Source organism: Ammospiza caudacuta, chromosome 7 (assembly GCF_027887145.1).
Source record: "Ammospiza caudacuta isolate bAmmCau1 chromosome 7, bAmmCau1.pri, whole genome shotgun sequence".
NCBI lineage: Eukaryota > Metazoa > Chordata > Aves > Passeriformes > Passerellidae > Ammospiza > Ammospiza caudacuta.
In genome coordinates, this window is record NC_080599.1 from 48,380,855 (window position 1) to 48,401,399 (window position 20,545).

The 20,545-nt window shown below is 48.5% G+C and overlaps 1 protein-coding gene across 1 annotated transcript; it reads left to right on the forward strand.

The window, feature by feature from the left end:
* Positions 1 to 12,708: 12,708 nt before the first annotated feature.
* FPGT (fucose-1-phosphate guanylyltransferase) lies at positions 12,709 to 16,737 on the forward strand. The gene is made up of 4 exons (XM_058808278.1): positions 12,709 to 12,795; positions 12,930 to 13,097; positions 13,948 to 14,040; positions 14,796 to 16,737. Exons 1-4 carry the CDS (start codon positions 12,726 to 12,728, stop codon positions 16,256 to 16,258), a joined length of 1,794 nt encoding a protein of 597 aa, XP_058664261.1. The 5' UTR covers positions 12,709 to 12,725; the 3' UTR covers positions 16,259 to 16,737.
* Positions 16,738 to 20,545: the final 3,808 nt, after the last annotated feature.

Here is a 20,545-nt window from a genome sequence, read left to right on the forward strand (position 1 = left end):
ACAGTGCATCACCTGTCAGAATGCCCTCTGTCACCTGGCCCCAGGGGCACAAGGGGCCCATAAACAGATGGAGGTGGTCAGAGCCATCACCTGTGCAGCACCTTGGGGAGCACAGCACCCAGGGCGTGCCAAGGGCAGCAGGAGCACAGCAAAAGGGAACACAGGGACAAAATGCTGGCAGGTCAGCATGATGCTGAGACTGCAGACCAACGCAGCCAGAACAATCCAATGAGCCTGGAAAGCAATAACTGAAGTGCTGTCTGGCTGAAACACACAGAGCAGCAGCTCAGACACTGCTTGTTTATGACCCTTTGCACTTCCCAAGGGGTTTTACTCCACCAAGGGGTGATCCCACACTCTGAGGCAGGATTACCCTCCCTCCCTCCCTGGGTTCTGCCGAGCACACAGCCCCGTATGGATTATTGAGCTCCTCATTTGCCATGCACTCTGGGTGATGGCAATCTGTGTGCTGAGAGGACAACCTGCCGATTACTCAATTTCCATGTGCATTATTAACATGGCACATCGAGTACACACACATCAACAGCCCACGGAAAACCCTGTTTGCTCCAGACTCACACATTATGCAAAGCAAAGAAATTACTACAAAGAGGGCTTCCCCCCATTTGTTAGCAGGTTCAATTACTGGGCCACTTAACCTGTTTTAATGTTCATCTCCTTCTTGCTCCACATGAAAGCTTTATTGCCAGCACTACAATCATATAAATATAAGCTAAAGCCTGAGCCTGCTGCAGGGTGTTGGTTCCAGAGCAAGTAGAGGAGCACAGCAAGAGTTACTGAATGGGAAGGAGGCCAGCATGCACCATGCTGTGGGTGGGTACATCTCCATTGCCATTGCAGGGACAAATTAACTCCTGGGTTTAATTAAAGGTGAAAAGCCTGGTTTAGCTCTCCTGATGCCAGCACGGCACAGGGAGGCTTAGCGAGGCCCCTGTCCCCCAGCATGCACAGAGAGTCTGTCTTTGTATTTGCCTCTGTCAGTCACACATATCTGAAGGGTTGGTAGAAAAGACGGCCATATCTCATTTCTTTCCAGGAATCAGAGAGCAGCTTTCATTCAGGCACCGTGCCATTCCCTGGAGGTGCTGGCCATTCCCTCAGCAAGCAGCAAGGCTGCACCGAGGGCACCTGGTGCCCCACAGGGCTGGCAAACCCCTCTGGGCACCGGGCTCACCGGGCACCCCTGCCTGGGGCTCCACACGGACAGCTCAGCCCCGAGCTTCTTCATCAGCAGGGGCGGCAATTAAACACATCCCACTGCGGCAGCGCTTTGACCACACTGCTTTGGAATGCCACCACAGCTTGGTCACAAAACACAGAACAAATGTATGTGAGAACTTTAGAAAACTCATCAAAGTAGCACCAACATTTCAGTCTGACTCTGGGACTTTCACAGTGTTCCTTCATTCTCTTTTAGACTTCATGAAATATATTAAATACCTGAAAACTTTTTCCTGAATTTGAAAGAGATATCTATTTAGGGAGACACAGAGATGCCATCATGATTTAGTAGAACAATTCATATAAAATCAAAATTTTCAGTAGGCTTACTCAATCACACTCTGTCTTTACATATGTAGAAGAGAAAGATCTACTTATTTGTTCAACACTTCACTTTTCAAAGAGTAACATAATAAGTGAATTGATAAGTAGTGAAAGCATTAACCGTCATATGAAGATTATTACTCTGGTGCTTGGTCATACAATTAAATTTAGTGTTTGTTTCTCTGTCTCTGTGCAAGACAATAAGATTTCCCTTATGAATATCAAAGAAGGGACTGATAACATGAGGACAACTGCTCTGGGTGGCCAATGTAATTCATTACTAACCATGCATGTCATTAAAACTAAATTTTGCAATTACCTTAAGTGACCTCAAATGCTAAGGAAGAAGGTAATATTTAGGTGTGATTACAATAAATATGCATAAAACTATCCCCAAACCAGGTCACCCATTAAAAAAAAAAAAAAAAAAAAATCAGAACTCATTTGAATAATACTGAGGTGTAAAGCTGCATCAATTTTTTTGTTGTGTGTTCTGTGATGGACAGTAATAGAGGTGTGATTACATCCAGAGATATGAATTTATAGTTCTCATTTCTGGATAATACAGCCAGGAATGCATTAATAACAACTGAGGATCAATCAAAACCAGAAATGCTTTCTGAAAAAGGGGTAATTGAGAAACAGAAAGCTAGACACCTACAACAAATGGTTCTTGAGAGAGAGACATTATTTGAGAAATATGTTGACTGTTATCTAATTAAATAGAGGAAAACATGCTGGTGGCTGGACGCGCAGAAGGCAGCCTGCAGTTGTTGCTCAGAAGTGCTCATTAGCTGGGGAGCTGTGGTGGGCTGGAGCAGCCTGCAGAGGAGCTCGGTGACTCAGGAGCTTTGCTCACCCTTGGGAGACAAGGAGCGCCTCGCAGAGAGAGCAGCACAGTTTGGAGAGCAAAGGGCTGCCTCACCAGCCAGAGCCTCCAGCACAGACAGTTCCTCTCACTCCCGTTGGAATGTCAGCGCAATGCTCACTCCCGTTGGAATGTCTGTGTGATGCTCACTCCCATTGGAATGTCTGTGCAATGCTCACTCCCACTGGAATGTCTGCACAACGCTCACTCCCACTGGAATGTCTGCACAACGCTCACTCCCATTGGAATGTCTGTGCGATGCTCACTCCCATTGGAATGTCTGTGTGATGCTCACTCCCGTTGGAATGTCTGCACAACGCTCACTCCCGTTGGAATGTCTGTGCGATGCTCACTCCCATTGGAATGTCTGTGCAATGCTCACTCCCATTGGAATGTCTGTGTGATGCTCACTCCCATTGGAATGTCTGCACAACGCTCACTCCCATTGGAATGTCTGTGCGATGCTCACTCCCGTTGGAATGTCTGCACAACGCTCACTCCCATTGGAATGTCTGTGCGATGCTCACTCCCATTGGAATGTCTGTGCAATGCTCACTCCCATTGGAATGTCTGTGTGATGCTCACTCCCATTGGAATGTCAGCGCAATGCTCACTCCCATTGGAATGTCAGCGCAACGCTCACTCCCCGCTGTCTCTGGTTACGTGGTGGCCAGCTCAGAGCAGGCTCAGGTGTCCGGATGGAACAGCAGGCTCCAGCGATGACAGCAATGATCGCCCTGTCCCCTGCTTCACCAGGCTGTGCTTCACAGCTCACACATAACTCTGTGACAGGCCCTAACAATGGGAAGAAGCTGATCCAGTTCAAGCCAGCTCAGCTGTAATTGCGCTGTGTAGATGACCAGGCTGTCCTCCCAGCAAAGCTGGGCTCTGTCATGCTGCCCCGCGTGCCCGGGGGCTCTCAGGGCTGCTGCCACATCCTGCAGGCACCAGATCCTGGTGTAACACTATTCCTGGCTGGTTTTCCAGCCCAAGATCTTCCTTTCCATTCATTTTTACCACAGCATCCCTGTATACCCAGGCCTCACAGCAGCAAGCCACCATTGCAGAGACAACTGAGCACTGCCACACTTATTGAATCCATTGAATGCTTCCTTGATCACCTGAATTGTTGGTGATCCAAACCCATTTAATGTCCCCAGGAGATTCAGTTCATCAAGGTGGTACAATATGTGATCTACAGGATGTGACTGGTGCTGTTAAACTGACTACAAGATAATTAGATGCTAATGTCACCACTGTGTCAAGACGACAAGAATGTCACCCTCTAACACATCTGTATAATTTCTGAGTGACTGCAATGTCACCTTGGAGGTTGTGTAAGGCACCCTGATGGCATGATTGCAGGGCTGCCCCATGAAGGGTGGGCAGAGCAGGCACCAAGAGCAGTACAGGGGTGGAAAACTGTCTCACCTACCACAGCACAAAACCTGCAGCCAAGGGCAAGGACATAAATGCTGGCCTCAAACATGTTAATTAATGTCCCCCTGAAGAATGAGGACAAAACCTGAGATATTCTTCTACACTCTCTATTTAAATGTCACAGATACATAGAATAATGGAATCACTGGCTTGGGTTGAAAGGGGCCTTAAAGTTCATCCAGTTCCACGTCCTGCCATCGGCAGGAACATTGTCCCAGGTGCTCCAGCCCCAGTGTCCAGGCTGGCCTTGGGCACTGCCAGGGATCCAGGGGCAGCCTCAGCTGCTCTGGGCAGCTTGTGCTTTCTGAGCTCCTTGCCAGGCCAGACACTGATTTCTCCCAAGGGGGATTTGGGTGACAGCCGCCTCTGGGGAGCCCCATCTCCTCACACCTGCCGGTCTCCCCACCAGCTGCAGCCACAGCAGCCCAACACAGCCCCTGTGCAAACAGGGAAAGCCCAGTCAGCAACAAACACCTGGTGTGACAAGGAGAGGCCCTTCACAAGGAACTCCACACTGCCAGCAAGGACTTCACATGGATGATTACACCTCTGACTCCTCAGTGAAGCAGCTGCAATAAAAGGCTGCAATAAAAGATTTCAATGGCCTTTGCAGCATCTGGACCAAGACCAGCTCCTGTCCCATGTGATCTAATGAGAGGGTAAATGAGAGTTCAGCGCCCACCATGCATCCAAACCTTCTGCTTTTATGGGGTCTGGTATGTAGAAACTGTTCTCTTCTCTACCACAAACCTGAAGTCATTTAATCTCAGCTGGATCTTATCAGCTGTGATGTACCCATCAGCTCTTTGACACAGAAATCAAAGAAAACACTCGAAATAAAAGTAGACAGACATAGTATGACAGAGGAAGGGGTTATCAATAAAATATTATGAACTTTAAATGCGCAAATATAGTCCAGAATCCCATTCTTTTTTTTTTTTCTCAAATAAAATGCTGTTACAGACAGATGCCCTGTTCATAACAAAGATCATCAGGAGGAGCCCCATGGCCTAGAACAAACCCATTCATACCTCCCCTGGCCTTGAATTTAATTGAGCAGTCAATATTGGCCTTAGTGTTTTAATTATATGCTGAAAACTTTCTTAATTAAGGACATGTAGAATGGATATGGACACTTAGAAGTGCAGACACAATCTCTGTCTTGTAAATCCATTTGCCTGTGGTTTATGAGATCGGGGCCCATGCATCACCTCCAGTTCCCGTCCAGCACCTCCAGCTCCTGTCCAGCTCCTCCAGCTCCTGTCCAGCTCCTCCAGCTCCCGCCCAGCACCTCCAGCTCCCACCCAGCTCCTCCAGTTCCTGCACAACACCTCCAGCTCCTGCCCAGCTCCTCCAGCTCCTGTCCAGCACCTCCAGCTCCCACCCAGCTCCTCCAGTTCCTGCCCAGCACCTCCAGCTCCTGTCCAGCACCTCCAGCTCCCACCCAGCTCCTCCAGCTCCTGCACAACACCTCCAGCTCCTGCCCAGCTCCTCCAGCTCCTGTCCAGCACCTCCAGCTCCTCCAGCTCCTCCAGCTCCTGTCCAGCACCTCCAGCTCCTGCCCAGCATCTCCAGCTCCTGTCCAGCATCTCCAGCTCCCGTCCAGCTCCTCCAGCTCTCCTCCAGCACCTCCAGCTCCTGTCCAGCACCTCCAGCTCCTGTCCAGCACCTCCAGCTCCTTTCCAGCACCTCCAGCTCCCACCCAGCACCTCCAGCTCCTGCCCAGCATCTCCAGCTCCCGCCCAACACCTCCAGCTCTCCTCCAGCACCTCCAGCTCCTGCCCAGCATCTCCAGCTCTCCTCCAGCACCTCCAGCTCCCACCCAGCACCTCCAGCTCTCCTCCAGCACCTCCAGCTCCCGCCCAGCTCCTCCAGCTCCTGCCCAGCATCTCCAGCTCTCCTCCAGCTCCTCCAGCTCCCGCCCAGCACCTCCAGCTCCCACCCAGCTCCTCCAGCTCCTGCCCAGCATCTCCAGCTCTCCTCCAGCTCCTCCAGCTCCCGCCCAGCATCTCCAGCTCTCCTCCAGCTCCTCCAGCTCCCACCCAGCACCTCCAGCTCTCCTCCAGCTCCTCCAGCTCCCGCCCAGCATCTCCAGCTCTCCTCCAGCTCCTCCAGCTCCCGCCCAGCATCTCCAGCTCTCCTCCAGCTCCTCCAGCTCCCGCCCAGCACCTCCAGCTCCTGTCCAGCTCCTCCAGCTGCCCTCCAACACCTCCAGCTCCCACCCAGCACCTCCAGCTCCCACCCAGCTCCTCCAGCTCCTGTCCAGCACCTCCAGCTGCCCTCCAACACCTCCAGTTCCCCTCCAACACCTCCAGCTGCCCTCCAACAGCTCGGGCTCCCAGGGCCATGGCCTGTGCCCACAAACACCATTTATCCATGCATGTGACCAGTTAGGTACATAATTACCACTTTATATTCACTCTCAGCTGGAGCTTTTGAGTGCTGGGCATGTTCAGAGGCTTGACACTAAAACATGCAGAGCAGTGCATTAAGGCATCAAAAAGGGTAACTTAAAAGTCATTGCCATGGCTACATGACAACTTATTTTGCAGTATAATATGTTCTATGAAATATGTATGATCCTATTCAATATATATCATTTGTTTTTAGCATTTCATTTCTGATAATAGCCTTTTAATGATAATCATGGTCTTTTAATGACTGTAATAATTAGACTCTTATAAATCAACAAGTTTTATGTTAAATATGCTGAAATCCTTTAAAAATATTTATTTTTCTCTGCAGTTTAGAAAGTGCTTTGCTCTTTTGCAGTGTCTGGAATCTCTTTAGAATCACATTAAAAAGTCTTCCGGGAGCCTCACTTCCTTGCCTGTCTGCCAAAGGCTTCTCATGTCTTTTTCTTCTTCCTTTAAGGATGTGATAAAGACAAGAAAAATCAAGCACCCATTTTTTGCATCTAAAATGTAATTGGTAACATTCTCCATCTTTTAACTAACCAGAAACCATTAAATCTTGGTGCTGAAGTTGTAAACAAGGGTCTCAGAACAGCAACACAACACTGAAGTTGTTCCAGACCCATCACTCCCAGCACCACTGGCTCCTGGATGTCCACACAACCAACAATAGCTCTTTGTAGACTTTGCTTTTTTCCTTGCAGAGCCAATAGTAGGCAGCTTTGTAGTCTATAACTTCCCCATTCTTCAAAACCCCATATCGTTCATTCTTTCTTGGTGAAAAATATTGAGAGCTTTCAGTGAGGTCATATATCCAGAAGGGAAACTCACGGTTCATTCGATCTTGCAGCGCCCCAGATTACACAGGGAGGTTTAATTATACATCTAACAGTTACTCATTTCAACACAGCTTTGTTAGACTTTTATTAAAGACAGGGATGGAAAAAGAGAGAATTATTTGTAATTCTCTCTACTTTTTTCTACTTTTAAAGGGAAAGCTATATGCTGTGGAAGTTTTCCCACATGTCTGCCCCCTGACACAGACCTGACCCATCTCCTCTGTTGGTCATACAAGAGTCAAGATTAATTGTTTTTCAAATAAATAGGAAATACTGCAAAAAGTTTGAAATGAACAGCACATTGCTTTGTGCCTGCCCTCCTGCAGCCTGCCCTGCACACCCCCAACAGCAGGATGACCAGGAGACAGAAGGCACATTTTGGCCTGGCCCGAAGCAGCACATTTGGTCAATATAGGTTCTAACATTTTCAATTACGAAAAACTCAGTTTAAGCAATAATTATAGCAGATCCCCTCTATATAGTAGCAATGGAAGGAGAACACTGTCACAATTGCCTATGGCAACAACTTGAACAAAAATGGGTTAGAGGGGAAAGAACATAATTAGGATGAGACACACATGCCTGACTTTGAAAGGCAGAAAGACAGTTTCTGCCTGATGCATTAGAGAAATGGCTCCAGAAGAGCTCAGTAAGCCCTGGGCTTATCTATCCCACACAGGACGTGGCACACAGGCTCCATGGAGCTGCTGGAGCACTGGCCAGTCTCAAAGGCAGAAGAAAACCTCTCTTCTTTCTCTGTTTCCTTCCTTTTCTTCCTTCCTTGCCTTTGAAGAAAAAATTCCCAAAAGACATTTGTGCAACCAATAGACAATAATATATTTATAACAAATAAGTGCAACAGAAACATAGGCGATATATTAAAGGAAAAAAGTGCAGTATTGAAAAGGGAAAGTGCTGGGAACGAACAGAAAATAAGAATATTGATACTGCTGCCAGGAGCAGTACAAAATAATCATTCCTGTCTTCCTGCATCAGCATCACCGTTCAGGGAGCACATCTGGAGAATGCAAAGCCAGTTTTTGCTACCCACCCCTCATTTCCAGTACAAAGCTGCAAGGTCAGAGCTTGGTGGGTGTCAGGAGTGAGCCCTGCTCAGGGTGCCCAGGCTGGGCCCAAGGTGGGTTCTGGGGCTGAGCCTGAGCCCAGCTGAGCTGCAGCACGAGGCCACCACCCTCACTGGGGAGATCCTCAGATGGCTTAAATAGCAAAGAACAAGCCCAAACCTCTAAAACAATCAGGGAAAAAAACCCACCAAAACAAACAAACAAAAAAAAAAGAAACATTTCTCAGGTACATTTGCTATCAGGGAACTTGGGTCCAATCCCATCAATGCTACAAAAAGTATCATCACTTTTAGTGTAAAGCCTGATTTACAGGACCTCATGTTCCTGTCAGAACAAACCAACCCCATCCCCCTGCCTTGCTCTTTCGTGTCTCAGGCCCAAAAATCACACCACAGTCAGAAACAGACACCTTCTCCCACTCACTGAACACTCCACTGGAGTCTTTCTGCTGAACTCCTCCACTCTGCTTCTCACCAGACATTTTTCAAAGAGTGATTTACACTAGGAGTAATAGTTATCAAATATTTGGTGATTATATCAAAAATAGAAACTTGTACACAACACTGTAATGATAATACATTGGACTTCTGCTAGCATCTCCTCCATACTTTTTGAAGATTTACTGTGGTTGGGGTTGGGTTGGTTTTTTAAAGAAAGACTGAATGTATGGTGCCATCTCCTGGACAGTATAACCGAATCTACCAACAGTTAAGTGTTTTTCTCAAAAAACCTTGAGAAGCATTTGATTTTACTTCCCTACAGTTCACAGAATCACAGACAGGTTTGGCTTGGGAAGGACCTTAAAGCCATGGCAGGGACACCTTCCCCTGTCCCAGGTGCTCCAGCCCCAGTGTCCAGCCTGGCCTTGGGCACTGCCAGGGCTCCAGGGGCAGCCACAGCTGCTCTGGGCACCTGTGCCAGGGCTGCCCACCCTCACAGGGAGGGATTTGTCCCTAGTCTCCAATGTAAATCTCTCCTCTTTAGTTTAAAACCATTCCGCCTTGTCCTTTCACTATCTGCCAATGTAAAAAGTGACTCTCCCCCTCCCTAAGTTCCTTTAGAGACTGGCAGGGCTCTGGGCTCTCCCTGGATCCTTCTCCTCTCCAGGTGAGCACCCCCAGGTGTCCCAGCCTGGCTCCAGAGGGGCTCCAGCCCTGCAGCAGCTCCATGGGTTCCTCTGGGCTCTCCCCATCAGCTCCAGGTCCTTCCTGAGTGGGGGTCCCGAAGCTGGGCATGGTGCTCCAGCAGCCCTGCAGTGCCAGCTTGCCCACCCCAGAGCAGGGAGAAGGCAACCCAGCCCATAAAGTGGCAGCTTAGCTTCAGACCGTTTGTATAGAGGGAGAGAGACTTTTTTTCTGGGCTTTGTCAATTTATTTCTAGCAGGTATCAATGTCTGTTTAATTCTAACATACTGCCCCATGGGACTCATTAGCAGTTTAACAAACTGTCCGGGTACAAACACACTGCAGATAAAAAGACAGAATCTTAAAATATTGTATGTATGCCTGCAATAATAATCTGGGTGAATGATGAAGGGTGTCAGGGAAGTGCTCAACCAAATCAAACATTGAAAACATTCCTGAGATGGGCTGTTTAAATATTAAATAAATACCCTGAACTTCTGCAAATGTCAAACAGGACAAATGATGGAATGCTATTTTTCCTAATCTGTTTCCCACTGTAATTATGGACTCTATACTCCAGCTAAAAAGATCATTTATCTTCTGCTAAGCATTTCAATTGCTTTGTCTCCAATAAATTGCAGATATTACCTTTGACAGGTATCTAAGCCCAGCACAGTCACAGCTGATGTGCCTAGAAAGTATTTAACATTTTTCTTACATATGACTTTAATAAAATGTTTACAAAATGTTTCACCTCTACTTTAGTGGAAGTTTTTTTACCAAATTATGTATTGCTAAAAAAATAATTTCTTTTACCCAGATATATTTTAAGGAGGCAAAGCTTATTTACAGGCAAATGGTCTGAACTGTATCCCCTTTTTTTATAATACCACCAGTGTAACAATATTTATATTAATATACAGTAGTATACAAATAACAACACATGTAAGTTATTTTTCCATGAGCTGACCTGGCCATCAGCATGCAGTGGGGACACTTCCACTGTGACACGGATACACAGATAATTTATGCAAAATAAACCCAAAGCATAAGTAACTGCATGTGTGAGAACTGGGAAACTAATCAAGTAGAGACAGCGCTAATGAGCTGGCAGGCAGGAGCAGGGGCTGCGCCAGGCGTGGGGACAGCGGGGAGGGGAGAGCGGGAACAGAGCGGGGCACGCTCTGCAGACGGAGCAGCGGGGCTGGAAGCACCTGCGGGCTCACCGGGAACCGAGCAGGGCGCGCTCTGCAGACGGAGCAGCGGGGCTGGAAACACCTGCGGGCTCACCGAGTGCCACCCGGGAGGGGAGAGCTCAGGAAACACCTGCGGGCTCACCGAGTGCCACCCGGGAGGGGAGAGCGGGAACAGAGCGGGGCACGCTCTGCAGACGGAGCAGCGGGGCTGGAAGCACCTGCGGGCTCACCGAGTGCCACCCGGGAGGGGAGAGCTCACCGAGTGCCACCCGGGAGGGGAGAGCTCATCCGCGGGAACCGAGCGGGGCACGCTCTGCAGACGGAGCAGCGGGGCTGGAAGCACCTGCGGGCTCACCGAGTGCCACCCGGGCGCCATGCCCCTGTCCCCAGCCCTGAGCGCCCCTCCAGGGATGGGCACTCCAACCCTCCCTGGCAAGGCCTGAGCCCCTTCCAGCGAGGAATCCCTCCTGCGTGGCACGAGCCAGCACCACACCTGTTTATTTTTGCCACCCGAACCACGTAGGCATTTCCTCCCATTTTTATGCAGCATTTAAAATCCAGTTCTAAGGAAAAGGACCATAAGAGCACAGATTCACAGCACTTATCAACACATTTAATTCACCTTGAAATACCAGATATTTACTGTTCTGGGTGGGAGTATAGGAAATCTGAGCTAAATCACAGACTTTAATTTAGCAGTTATTTTTTGTGGCTATTTAAGCCAGGCAAAGCTGAGCAGCGGGTCTGGTGTTACAGGTCCATCACTGCTGAGAACAAGCAGTTTCTCACTGTGCCTCTGCAAGAGCTTAGATTACAAAAATGACATAAAATCTCAGCACTTTCATAAATATTCAGGGCTTGAGCATTTTCCATCTGAGGTGTTGGAGGGAGTCGGGCTCTTCCACTGGCAGCATAGCTCACACCACAGGTGTGGGAAACCTCTCCCTCACACAGTTTGATGGGATTTGGTGGAATAAGTGTACTCAGAAACAAATGCCCGTGCTTGTTTTTTCACCGCACTACTCTAGCACAGCCGCGAGTGAAGGGATACTTGCTCAGTGATAAATGCAGCTGGGGTTGTGTCCTGCAATCGCAGCACAAGCGAGGTGCCAGCGCTGCGGGGCCGTGCTGGAGGTGCAGTGCCAATATTGGAGCGGGACATCCTGGGCATGCTGGTGCAGCATCCAAAGAGAGATCCTGCCCAGCCCGGCCAGGGGCCACAGATCCGCGGGGCCTGCAGGGCCTGGGCGCTGAGCAGAAAAGGGCTGCAGGGAAAGCCGGGACTGCCGGGCAGCATTGCTGTCAGCAATGAAAACCCCGCACGAAAGAGCAGAGGTGTAGCTCCAGCAGAAGAGAGCATCGTCCTTACTGGAGCGGGTCGAGAGCACAAGGAAGGATCAAAGGGATCTTCGTGGTGTGCATTGCTCTGATTAGGACTGTTATCCCCTGCATCACAGCCTCACACTGAGGAAGCACAGTGAAGCATTTATCTTTTTTTTCTTTAATCTTCTCTGTCAGCGGTTTACAATCACGAAAAACTATGGATTTATCGTACATTTTTTTAACTTCATAAATTCTTTTTTTTTTCCCAGTAGCTCCTATTGTGCTTTTACAGCTACTTTTTATTGTGAGATTTGTGTATAATGAGATCTTATCACAGCAAAGCCTTCTTTCATTCCCCTCTGACTGCATTTGGTATCTGTAATCTCACCAGACTCTCAATACAAACGGAACCCGCAGATCAAAACCCACAATATCCGAGGCAAGGAACCGCAGAGCGAAAAATCTTCAGCAGGAAAAACCTTCCGCTGTGTGACTCCTGCCGGTGGCTATGAGAGAAAGCAGGCGCTATCGGCCTGGTAGGTGCCGCTCCCTAGCTCCCAGCGGGGCGGGAGGGGCGGCAGACGGCAAAGGGCGAGTCCGGGAGCTGCTGGACTCTGCTCCTCAGCGGATTTACAAACCGGGCACCCGCCTGTACCCTCGGTGGGTGCAGGGAGCGGCCCCGAGCCGCGCCCGTCCGGAGCCCCGCAGAGCCGAGCCGATCCGAACCGAGCCCAGCCCCGCACAGCGGAGCTCCGCAGAGCCCAGCCCCGGCCCCGCCCGGCCGGGCGGTCCCGAGGGTTCCGCCCGCCCCCGTCCCGCCGGCGCTTCCGGGCCGCGCTCCGGGCCGGGCCCCGGCGCTCCGGGCCGGGCATGGGGGAGCGCAGCGCGGCGCGGCGGGAGGACACGGCCCGGCGGCTGGCGCGGTTCGCGGCGCTGCGAGGTGCGGCGGGCTGGGGCGGCCTGCGGGGCCGGGCCGGGCCGGGCCGGGCCGGGCCGTGTCCCGCGGGGCTGGGGGCGGCCCGCGGGGCCGGGCCGGGCCGTGCCGGCGGAGGCTGAGCGGGGCCGTTCCCGCAGGCGCGGCCGCCCGGCCCGGCGAGCTGTGGGACGTGGTGGTGCTGACGGCGGCGGACGCGGCGCAGGCGGGCGCGTTCCGGGAGCAGCTGGCGGAGAAGCTGCGGCGGGAGCAGCTGCCCAGGGCCGTGCGGTACCTCGTGTGCGCCGACCCGCCGGGGCCCAGGATCGGTGCGTGCGGCTCGGGGCTCCTGCGCGGCCGGGCCGCGGCTCCGGACAGCGCTTGGGGCTCGCTGCGGGGACGGCGGGCATCGGGGCGGCGGGAGCCCGTGTGGGACCGCGGGGCTGCTGCGGATCGGGCTGTGCCGCTCCTCGGAGCGTGTCCTCTGGGTGTGGGATAGCACTGACTCGTGTGTTGCACATTCGTACTTGCCTTGACCTGGTTATTTAAACAGTCTGATTATGTTTTAGTACACTACCCACTGGTGATGTAAAAGTGGTCTCGCTGCTCATAATACCTTCCTGTAAGTCTTAATTCCCATTCACTTTGATGTACAAATTAAGTAATCTCAGTATTATCTGCGGTGTAGAGTAATATGCAGAGGTTAATTCTCAGGAATCTGGCAGTTTTAAGTTGCATGAGCTCATAAAATATCCCAAACCGTTCCCTCAGATCCCAAACGTTTCTTATTTCCATACTGTAAATGTCAGGAGTACTTCTGAACACTGCCTTGAATCCATTACTAGGCTTTTATGTGACTTGTTTCTTACAGGAGCTGTTTTTTGTGGCTGAGTTATGGCCTATTTGATTGATTAAATGCTTCAGATGGTGGGGCTGTGCAGAGGTGACTGGGAGGGGAAATCACAGAGATTTCTCTGGAACTGTCTGCTCAGGATGCCATCCCCTCAGAGAGCACAGGCTTCCAGAGGGACTGTCCATCAGCTTCTGTGTGTGATCTTATCAACCGTGATATGGTAGAAAGTCTATCCCATCTCTCTGGCTGGGCACCAGTACACGTCACCTGTCAGAACAGGTCTTACTGGAGCTCTTCTCACAGATGCTAAAATGCTTTTCCTTTAGGAAATGGTGGATCAACTCTTCATGCTCTTCGGTGCTTGGAAGAGCAGTATGGTGATCAGTGGACTTCCTTCACTGTGCTGCTAATCCATTCTGGTAAATTTTATATATTTTACTATAAAGTGATACCTGTTCTTTTGTCCTTCCTTAAAATAATAAAGTGGCAGAGGAGCTGGAGATCCAAAATACTGTTCCCTGAGAAAAGTAACCCATGTGTCTGATAATTTGAAATTAGGCTAGTGCTTGCCAGATGTTACTGTCACTTCAACACTTTTTCTCAGCACCTAAAGTTGCTCAGTCAGTGAGAAAGATGTGATTCACAGGTGTGATTTAAATTTCTGCCTTGAAACATCCATTTAAGGAACACAACCCTCCCTCAGGGGACCTTGGGCTCCTCATGCCTCTGGGCAGGCTGAATACTTGCCTTCTCATCCACTGAGTCAGGCCACTTCCAGATGTGGGAGAGCATCAGTGCTGCAGAGGAGAAAGAAACCAAGTGATAACAAGTGTTGTGACCAAACCTTGGCCTATTTGACCCATCACTGGCTTAAAATTCCCATGAGGAATGTGGTGATTCTCCTCCAAGCACAAAGCGGGTAATGTTTGCTTTTGTCACTTCAGCAATAGATAGCTCTAAAACAAAAAGGTAACAAATCAATCACAGTTTTAATATGAGCTAAATAAGGCGGGCTGGGTTTTGGACATAAGGTCAGATGTGCTCTGAGACTTGGTGTATGACCAAGCTGAGAGGTTGTTAACGCTTTTGTGTAGCTGTGAAATAGCTGCCTAGGTTTAGTTTTTTGCTCACTTACGTGCAGTGTCTGTGTGGAACTGAAAGAGTCTTTTTCCAGGTGGTTACAGCCAGCGTTTGCCAAGTGCAAGTGCCCTGGGCAAGATCTTCACAGCCCTGCCGCTGGGCGAGCCCGCGTACCAGATGCTGGAGCTGAAGCTGGCCATGTACGTGGACTTCCCCCGTCACATGAAACCAGGAGTGCTCGTCACGTGCTCGGATGACATAGAGCTGTACAGCACCGGAGTCACAGAGGCCATCACCTTTGACAAACCTGGCTTTACTGCCTTGGCCCACCCCTCAGATCTGGCAGTCGGGACCACGCACGGGGTGTTTGTGCTGGATCCGTCCAGCTTTTCGGGAAAGGGAGGGCTGGAGTATGGATCATGCTATCGCTTCCTGCACAAGCCTGACGTGCAGACCATGCGGCAGAGTGGTGCAGTGTGCGTGAGGAGGGGTCACCCTCAGCTCGGCTCCCCTGGGAGCTGCGGAGACTCGGCCGTGGCCTCGGAGTGTGTGTACACAGACAGTGTATTCTACATGGACCGCAGCACTGCCCAGCAGCTGCTGCAGTTCTATAAGCAGATGGGCACTCTTGGCTGTGAAATAGATGCGTATGGTGACTTTCTCCAGGCCCTGGGGCCTGGAGCCACCCCAGATTACACCAAAAACACAAGTAATGTCTCCAAGGAGGACCCAGGGTTGGTGGCAGTGCGGCAGCAGCTGTACTCCCTCCTGCAAGGCACCGCCCTGAATGTCATAGTCCTCAACAACTCCCAGTTCTACCACATCGGGACTACTCAGGAGTATTTGTTTCATTTTACTGCTGAGAGCAAACTGAGATTTGAGCTTGGCTTGCGGCCTGTGGCTTTTAGCATCTTCCCTGACTCAGCCAAGACCTTGGATCAGTTGAGCATCATCCAGAGCATCCTTGAGCCCGGGTGTGTGATAGGGCCTGGCTCTGTCGTTGAATACTCCAGAATTGGGCCTGAAGTCTCAGTAGGGAAAGGCAGCATTGTTAGTGGGTCCTACATAAATTTCAGTGTGGACATACCCTCACACTGCTTCCTGAGTTCAGTAAGTGTGAAAATGACTGATCGAGTGGAGTATGTCACCATGGTGTTCGGTGTACGCGACGACTTGAAAAAGTGTGTGAAATTGCTGTCAGATATACACTCCCTCCAGTTTTTTGGAGTCACCTTGCCAGAATGCCTTGACCTCTGGAGCTTAGAGGCTTCAGACCAGCTCTTCTCCAGAGACAACACACGTCTGGGGCTGTGGACTGCAAGGATTTTCCCTGTTTGTTCTACTCTGAGTGAATCGGTTAGGATGTCCCTGAACATGCTGAATTCTGTGCAGCACAAGTCAGCTTTCAAACTGAGTGGCTTTCAGCTTCTGTCTGTTGAAGAAATGCTCACCTACAAAGATGTGGAAGACATGCTGAAGTTTAGGAAACAAATTTATTATGAAATCTGCCTACAAAGACAAAAAGAGAAGTCTGATTATAGAATGAACGGTACTTGATCAAACCTCCTGTTTTCATTTGTGGACAATTGATTACTTCCCTGCTTGTAAGAATCCTAAGGGAGAAGTACACAGATCTCTTCTCTGATCTCATTGAAGTAGAAATGAAGGAATTGCATAACATTAATAAAGCAGCAAATGCAGATAAAGTGTTCTTTGATTAAAACAGGGAAATATTTCAGATCTAAAAACAGTATTTGGTGACCTTTTGTGGGTTGGATGTTGTGTCTTGTAGCTTTTTGTCAGAATACAATAGAGAAAAAAATGTCTATTTGGCTGAAAACAGCTTTAAAAGCTTTCACAGGGTAGAATAGTAGCAATGTGGAATAATACAACAACTTATGTTTCCCTCTTTTTATGCTGCCATTTTGCAATACAGTTTCAGACAGTAGTTAGGTGGAGGTAAAATGATTAAAAGTGCTTTTAATTCAAGACATCTTGTCCTGGGCATTAATAAATTTTTCTCTTTTGTTTCTTAACTTTTTATTCTTTCTTGGTTTTTGTCAGAAGAAAAAAGATTGGCATGAGTGATTATTCTTCCCCTTGTGACTCATAGTACTGGGGTCAACACCAGTCATCAAGACATAATGATTTATTTTTTTTCTAGTAGTTGTTGGAAGCTGGCAGTGTGATGGAGAAGCTGCCAGCTCTTTGTCACCCACGAATTGACTGATGTGTGCCTTGCAAAAAGAATCACCTTGTATTTCTCTAAACTGAGCTGTTGCAGTCTTTGCTGTCCTTGGTGGGGCAGAGCAAAAGCCAGAGAGGTTTGTTGTGAGTGGCCCCACAGTACTTATCTTCTTGACAAACCCTCTTCCCCTTCTTCCCCTTCTGCAAATAAAGTTAATATTGAAGTCCTCCTGTTTCTACTTTAGATGCCCAAGATCCAGGTCCAAACAGATAAATCTGCTGGTTTTAGGAGTATGCTGTGCAGTGTATCAGCATGATTTGGCTGTAAATGTGATGCATCTTTTTCTCTTGAATGTCTCTGTGGGTTTTCATGTTTTATTTAATGTCTCATGATGACAGTGTTTATCTCCCTGCTGACTGAAATCCCAAATGACACCTTTCTTATGCCACCTACGAGGCAGCAGAGTAATGTCCCCTGAGCATTACCCACCCTTCTTTAACTGGCAGTAGGTTTCTTCTTCGTTAATAAACCTTCCAAGAAGAAATAGAAAGAAGTTAAATGTGGAGGTTGGGAATTGCTGGAGTTGGCTTCAAAGGAATAAGAATTTCTGAGCAAATAGTCTAACAGTCAGTATGAATTACTAGTTAAACAATGGAAGCAGTAGGTTTGGGAACACTCAAGTCCAAGATAAGCCCTTTAAGTCAGAAAGTGAAAGTAGTCATAGAGCATGGAGTTGTCATTTGTATATCGTCTTGTTTGCATGATTTATTAATCTATTGCTGCACAAAAGATTTTAGGAGAAACATGTTTGATGCAGACTTTGCATCTTGAGTTGGAGACCAAACTTTGGTTGGTACAGACTTCCCTGAGGGTTGCTGTGCTGCCAGCTGAGTTCTCTGAGTGTTTGGTGACAGTGAAATGCATCCTTTTAACATGGTTATCCACTTTAACTGATACAATTGCATTTGTTCTGAATTCCAGGTATTGATTTCATTACTGAAAGCAAACTGGATAAAAATAGGAAGTGGATTTGTTTCTGGTGCATAAGTATTGGCAGAATGAGGAAGAGTGGTGACGGAACAACTTGTGGAAAAGGTTGTGGTAGGTGGGGCCAGCAGCAGCTGCTGTGGTTTAGGGAGCAGTGTGAATTCCAAGGCAAAAAATAAAGGAGTGTCATCCTGGTGGTAGCCATGGACCAGCACAGCTAGCCCCCAGGTCAGATCTTGAGGCAAAGGTTTTAAGGAAAAAAGAAAGTCTGTTGTAATGGAATAAGCATGGATTTACCAGGTAAGAAACATTGCACTGCTTTAATTCTGAGTGTCACCCACTGCTTTCCTCTTACTCTGAACATTTTTGTCTCAAATTGAGAAGGCAGATTTCAGTCAGTATTAGCCCTGGATAGCATCAGCAGGCTTAATGGATTACTCTACGGGTATGGGAATATCTAGTGGTGTACGATTCCTCATTTTTACACTGCAATCAAGTTTAATGTAAAATGTTATGAAAAACATTGTATATTTTATTTACAGACAGCTATACTAGTTATTTTCCCCTGTGATATATTCAAAAGCCACGTGGATGTGGCACTTGGAGACAGAGGTTAGTGGTGGCCTTGGCAGTGCCAGCGGAGTGGTTGGGCTTGATGGTCTGGGAGGGCTTTTTCAGTCCAAATGCTTCTTTGATCCTACAGTTCTCTGTATTGCAGCTATTTGTGAAGTGTGTACATTTTTAGCTATAACAAATAGCAGTCCTTACAGCAAAGATCATGCTACAGTGTGAGTGCATCTTATTAAAATCAGAAAGCCTGCAGAGCAGACCCTTCCTGACAACAATAATCCAAGGCTGAGGTATTCAATCCATGTATGTATTTTATCCTATTGCATTTACAGCTCTGGGTAATCTTTGTATTCCACAGTCAGCTGTTAATGTAGATGACAACAATTTTCTCATGCAGCCGGCTGGGATAAGTGTGTCCCAGGGGAACTGAGAAACTTGTGCAAGGCCACCCAGTAAAAGTCCACAGCAAGGTCAGTAATTTGGGGGTTGCTGGTTTCCAGTACCAGGCCCTTAAAACAAGACCATCACAGCATCCTGGCCCATGATTTTCCTGCAGTCTGAGTGATGAAGGATGCAGTCGTGAGAGTGCCAGGCATGCAGGACCTCTGTGGATGTGAGTCATCTACTGAAACCTAGAGTTTGATTTTGTCTGATCCTCACAGTTTCCCAGATGGGTGCAACGTTCATATATCCTCTAGATCATTGCCTGGCTCCATCTCTCCTGAAATGCAATTTGGGCTGGTACAATCTCAAACAAACTCAAGATGAGCTTTTAATGATTTTTTTCATGTCAGCTTTCTTTATTCAATTAGTTTTGCTGTGTAGTGCAATAATAGGGCTCATAATGAACATGATTGCAATGATTTCCCTGAATGCCTTGAGCAGGCGCCGTGATCAGCAGAGGTTTAGCCCTGCTGTCTGTGCTATCCTGAAACCTGAGAGGGGGTATTTCAGTGACCTTTGGTGCAGGAAACTGAAACCTGAGAAATTGGGCCCTTAACAAAGAGCACAAGGGAGGGCAGCTGAAATAAAAATGAGCAGCTGAGAAGAATCTGTGCCAGAAGGATTTGGGGACCTGGCGAGAGGAAGTAAGCTCCAAGGATCAGTTGGATCTGCAGAGTGATGTTCGTGCTTTGTCAGGGTGCTTTTGCTCGAGTTCACAAGTTCCAGCCTCCTCTCGTTCCCAAACCTCTGATGTAAGAGCTCTGTTTTTTGCTCTCTGCACTTGAGCCCCCGTGCAAAGACCTCTCTAATGTTGTGGAGCAAAAATAACAGCGCAGTGCTGCTGTGCACTCTGTTCATCTGCTGCCACAGGGGAGCCACTGCGAACACCTGCTCCCTTACAAGGGCCAGGGTTCCTCCACTTTCTTCTTGAAAACATGTGTTTTCTTTTAGCGCCCTTTTCATTACCTGGGACATACCTTAATGTCACCATAACGGCAATGAACTTTATAGGACCAGCTTACAGCTTCCTCAAGTAAATGATAGATGTGGATAGTGTTAACTGTGGGTGTGTTCTGATTATCTGAAATAAAGATAATTTCAAAAGACTTACTCCTGTAAGCCCTCCCTGCAAAGGACATTTAAAACCTCAGCTCTCCCAGTTGTTTGGAGACTGGATGTGGGAATCAGTTGCCAGGCTGGTGCCCTTGTGCAAATCATTGGTCAAATATCACAGGATACACTGAGACAGCAGTTCAGACTCTTCAGACAAAGATCCTTGGGTTCATATGTAAGTTTCTGCGAGTAAAGGGACAGGCTGGTAGTGCCAGGAGTTCAAACTCTTCTGAAATAGATCCTTGGATTGGTGTGTAAGTTTGTGCAGGTAGGCACAGGCTGGTAATGCCAGCAAGGTTGTTACAGCAGGCTGCAGCGTGTGGGAGGATTTAGAGATGTGTGTTCTGTTAACTTGTCTGCTTGCCTGAAATCCTTCACTGCGATGAGAACTCACACACACAACAGCTGCCAAGGTCAATCACCTCACTTTAAATACATAAATATATCAATATAAATATTTATGTGTGTATGTTTGCATTTCACTTTGAATTCTATATTGCCCTTCCTGAGTGCCATCCCCAGATGCTCCCAGTGCCACCCCC

Bases quoted from the DNA above. Each gene is read 5' to 3' on its own strand.
- FPGT (XM_058808278.1), top strand. From the start codon at position 12,726: ATGGGGGAGCGCAGCGCGGCGCGGCGGGAGGACACGGCCCGGCGGCTG. The intron at 12,796-12,929 runs GTGCGGCGGGCT...CCGTTCCCGCAG, and splicing joins GCGGTTCGCGGCGCTGCGAG to GCGCGGCCGCCCGGCCCGGC. The intron at 14,041-14,795 runs GTAAATTTTATA...GTCTTTTTCCAG, and splicing joins TGTGCTGCTAATCCATTCTG to GTGGTTACAGCCAGCGTTTG.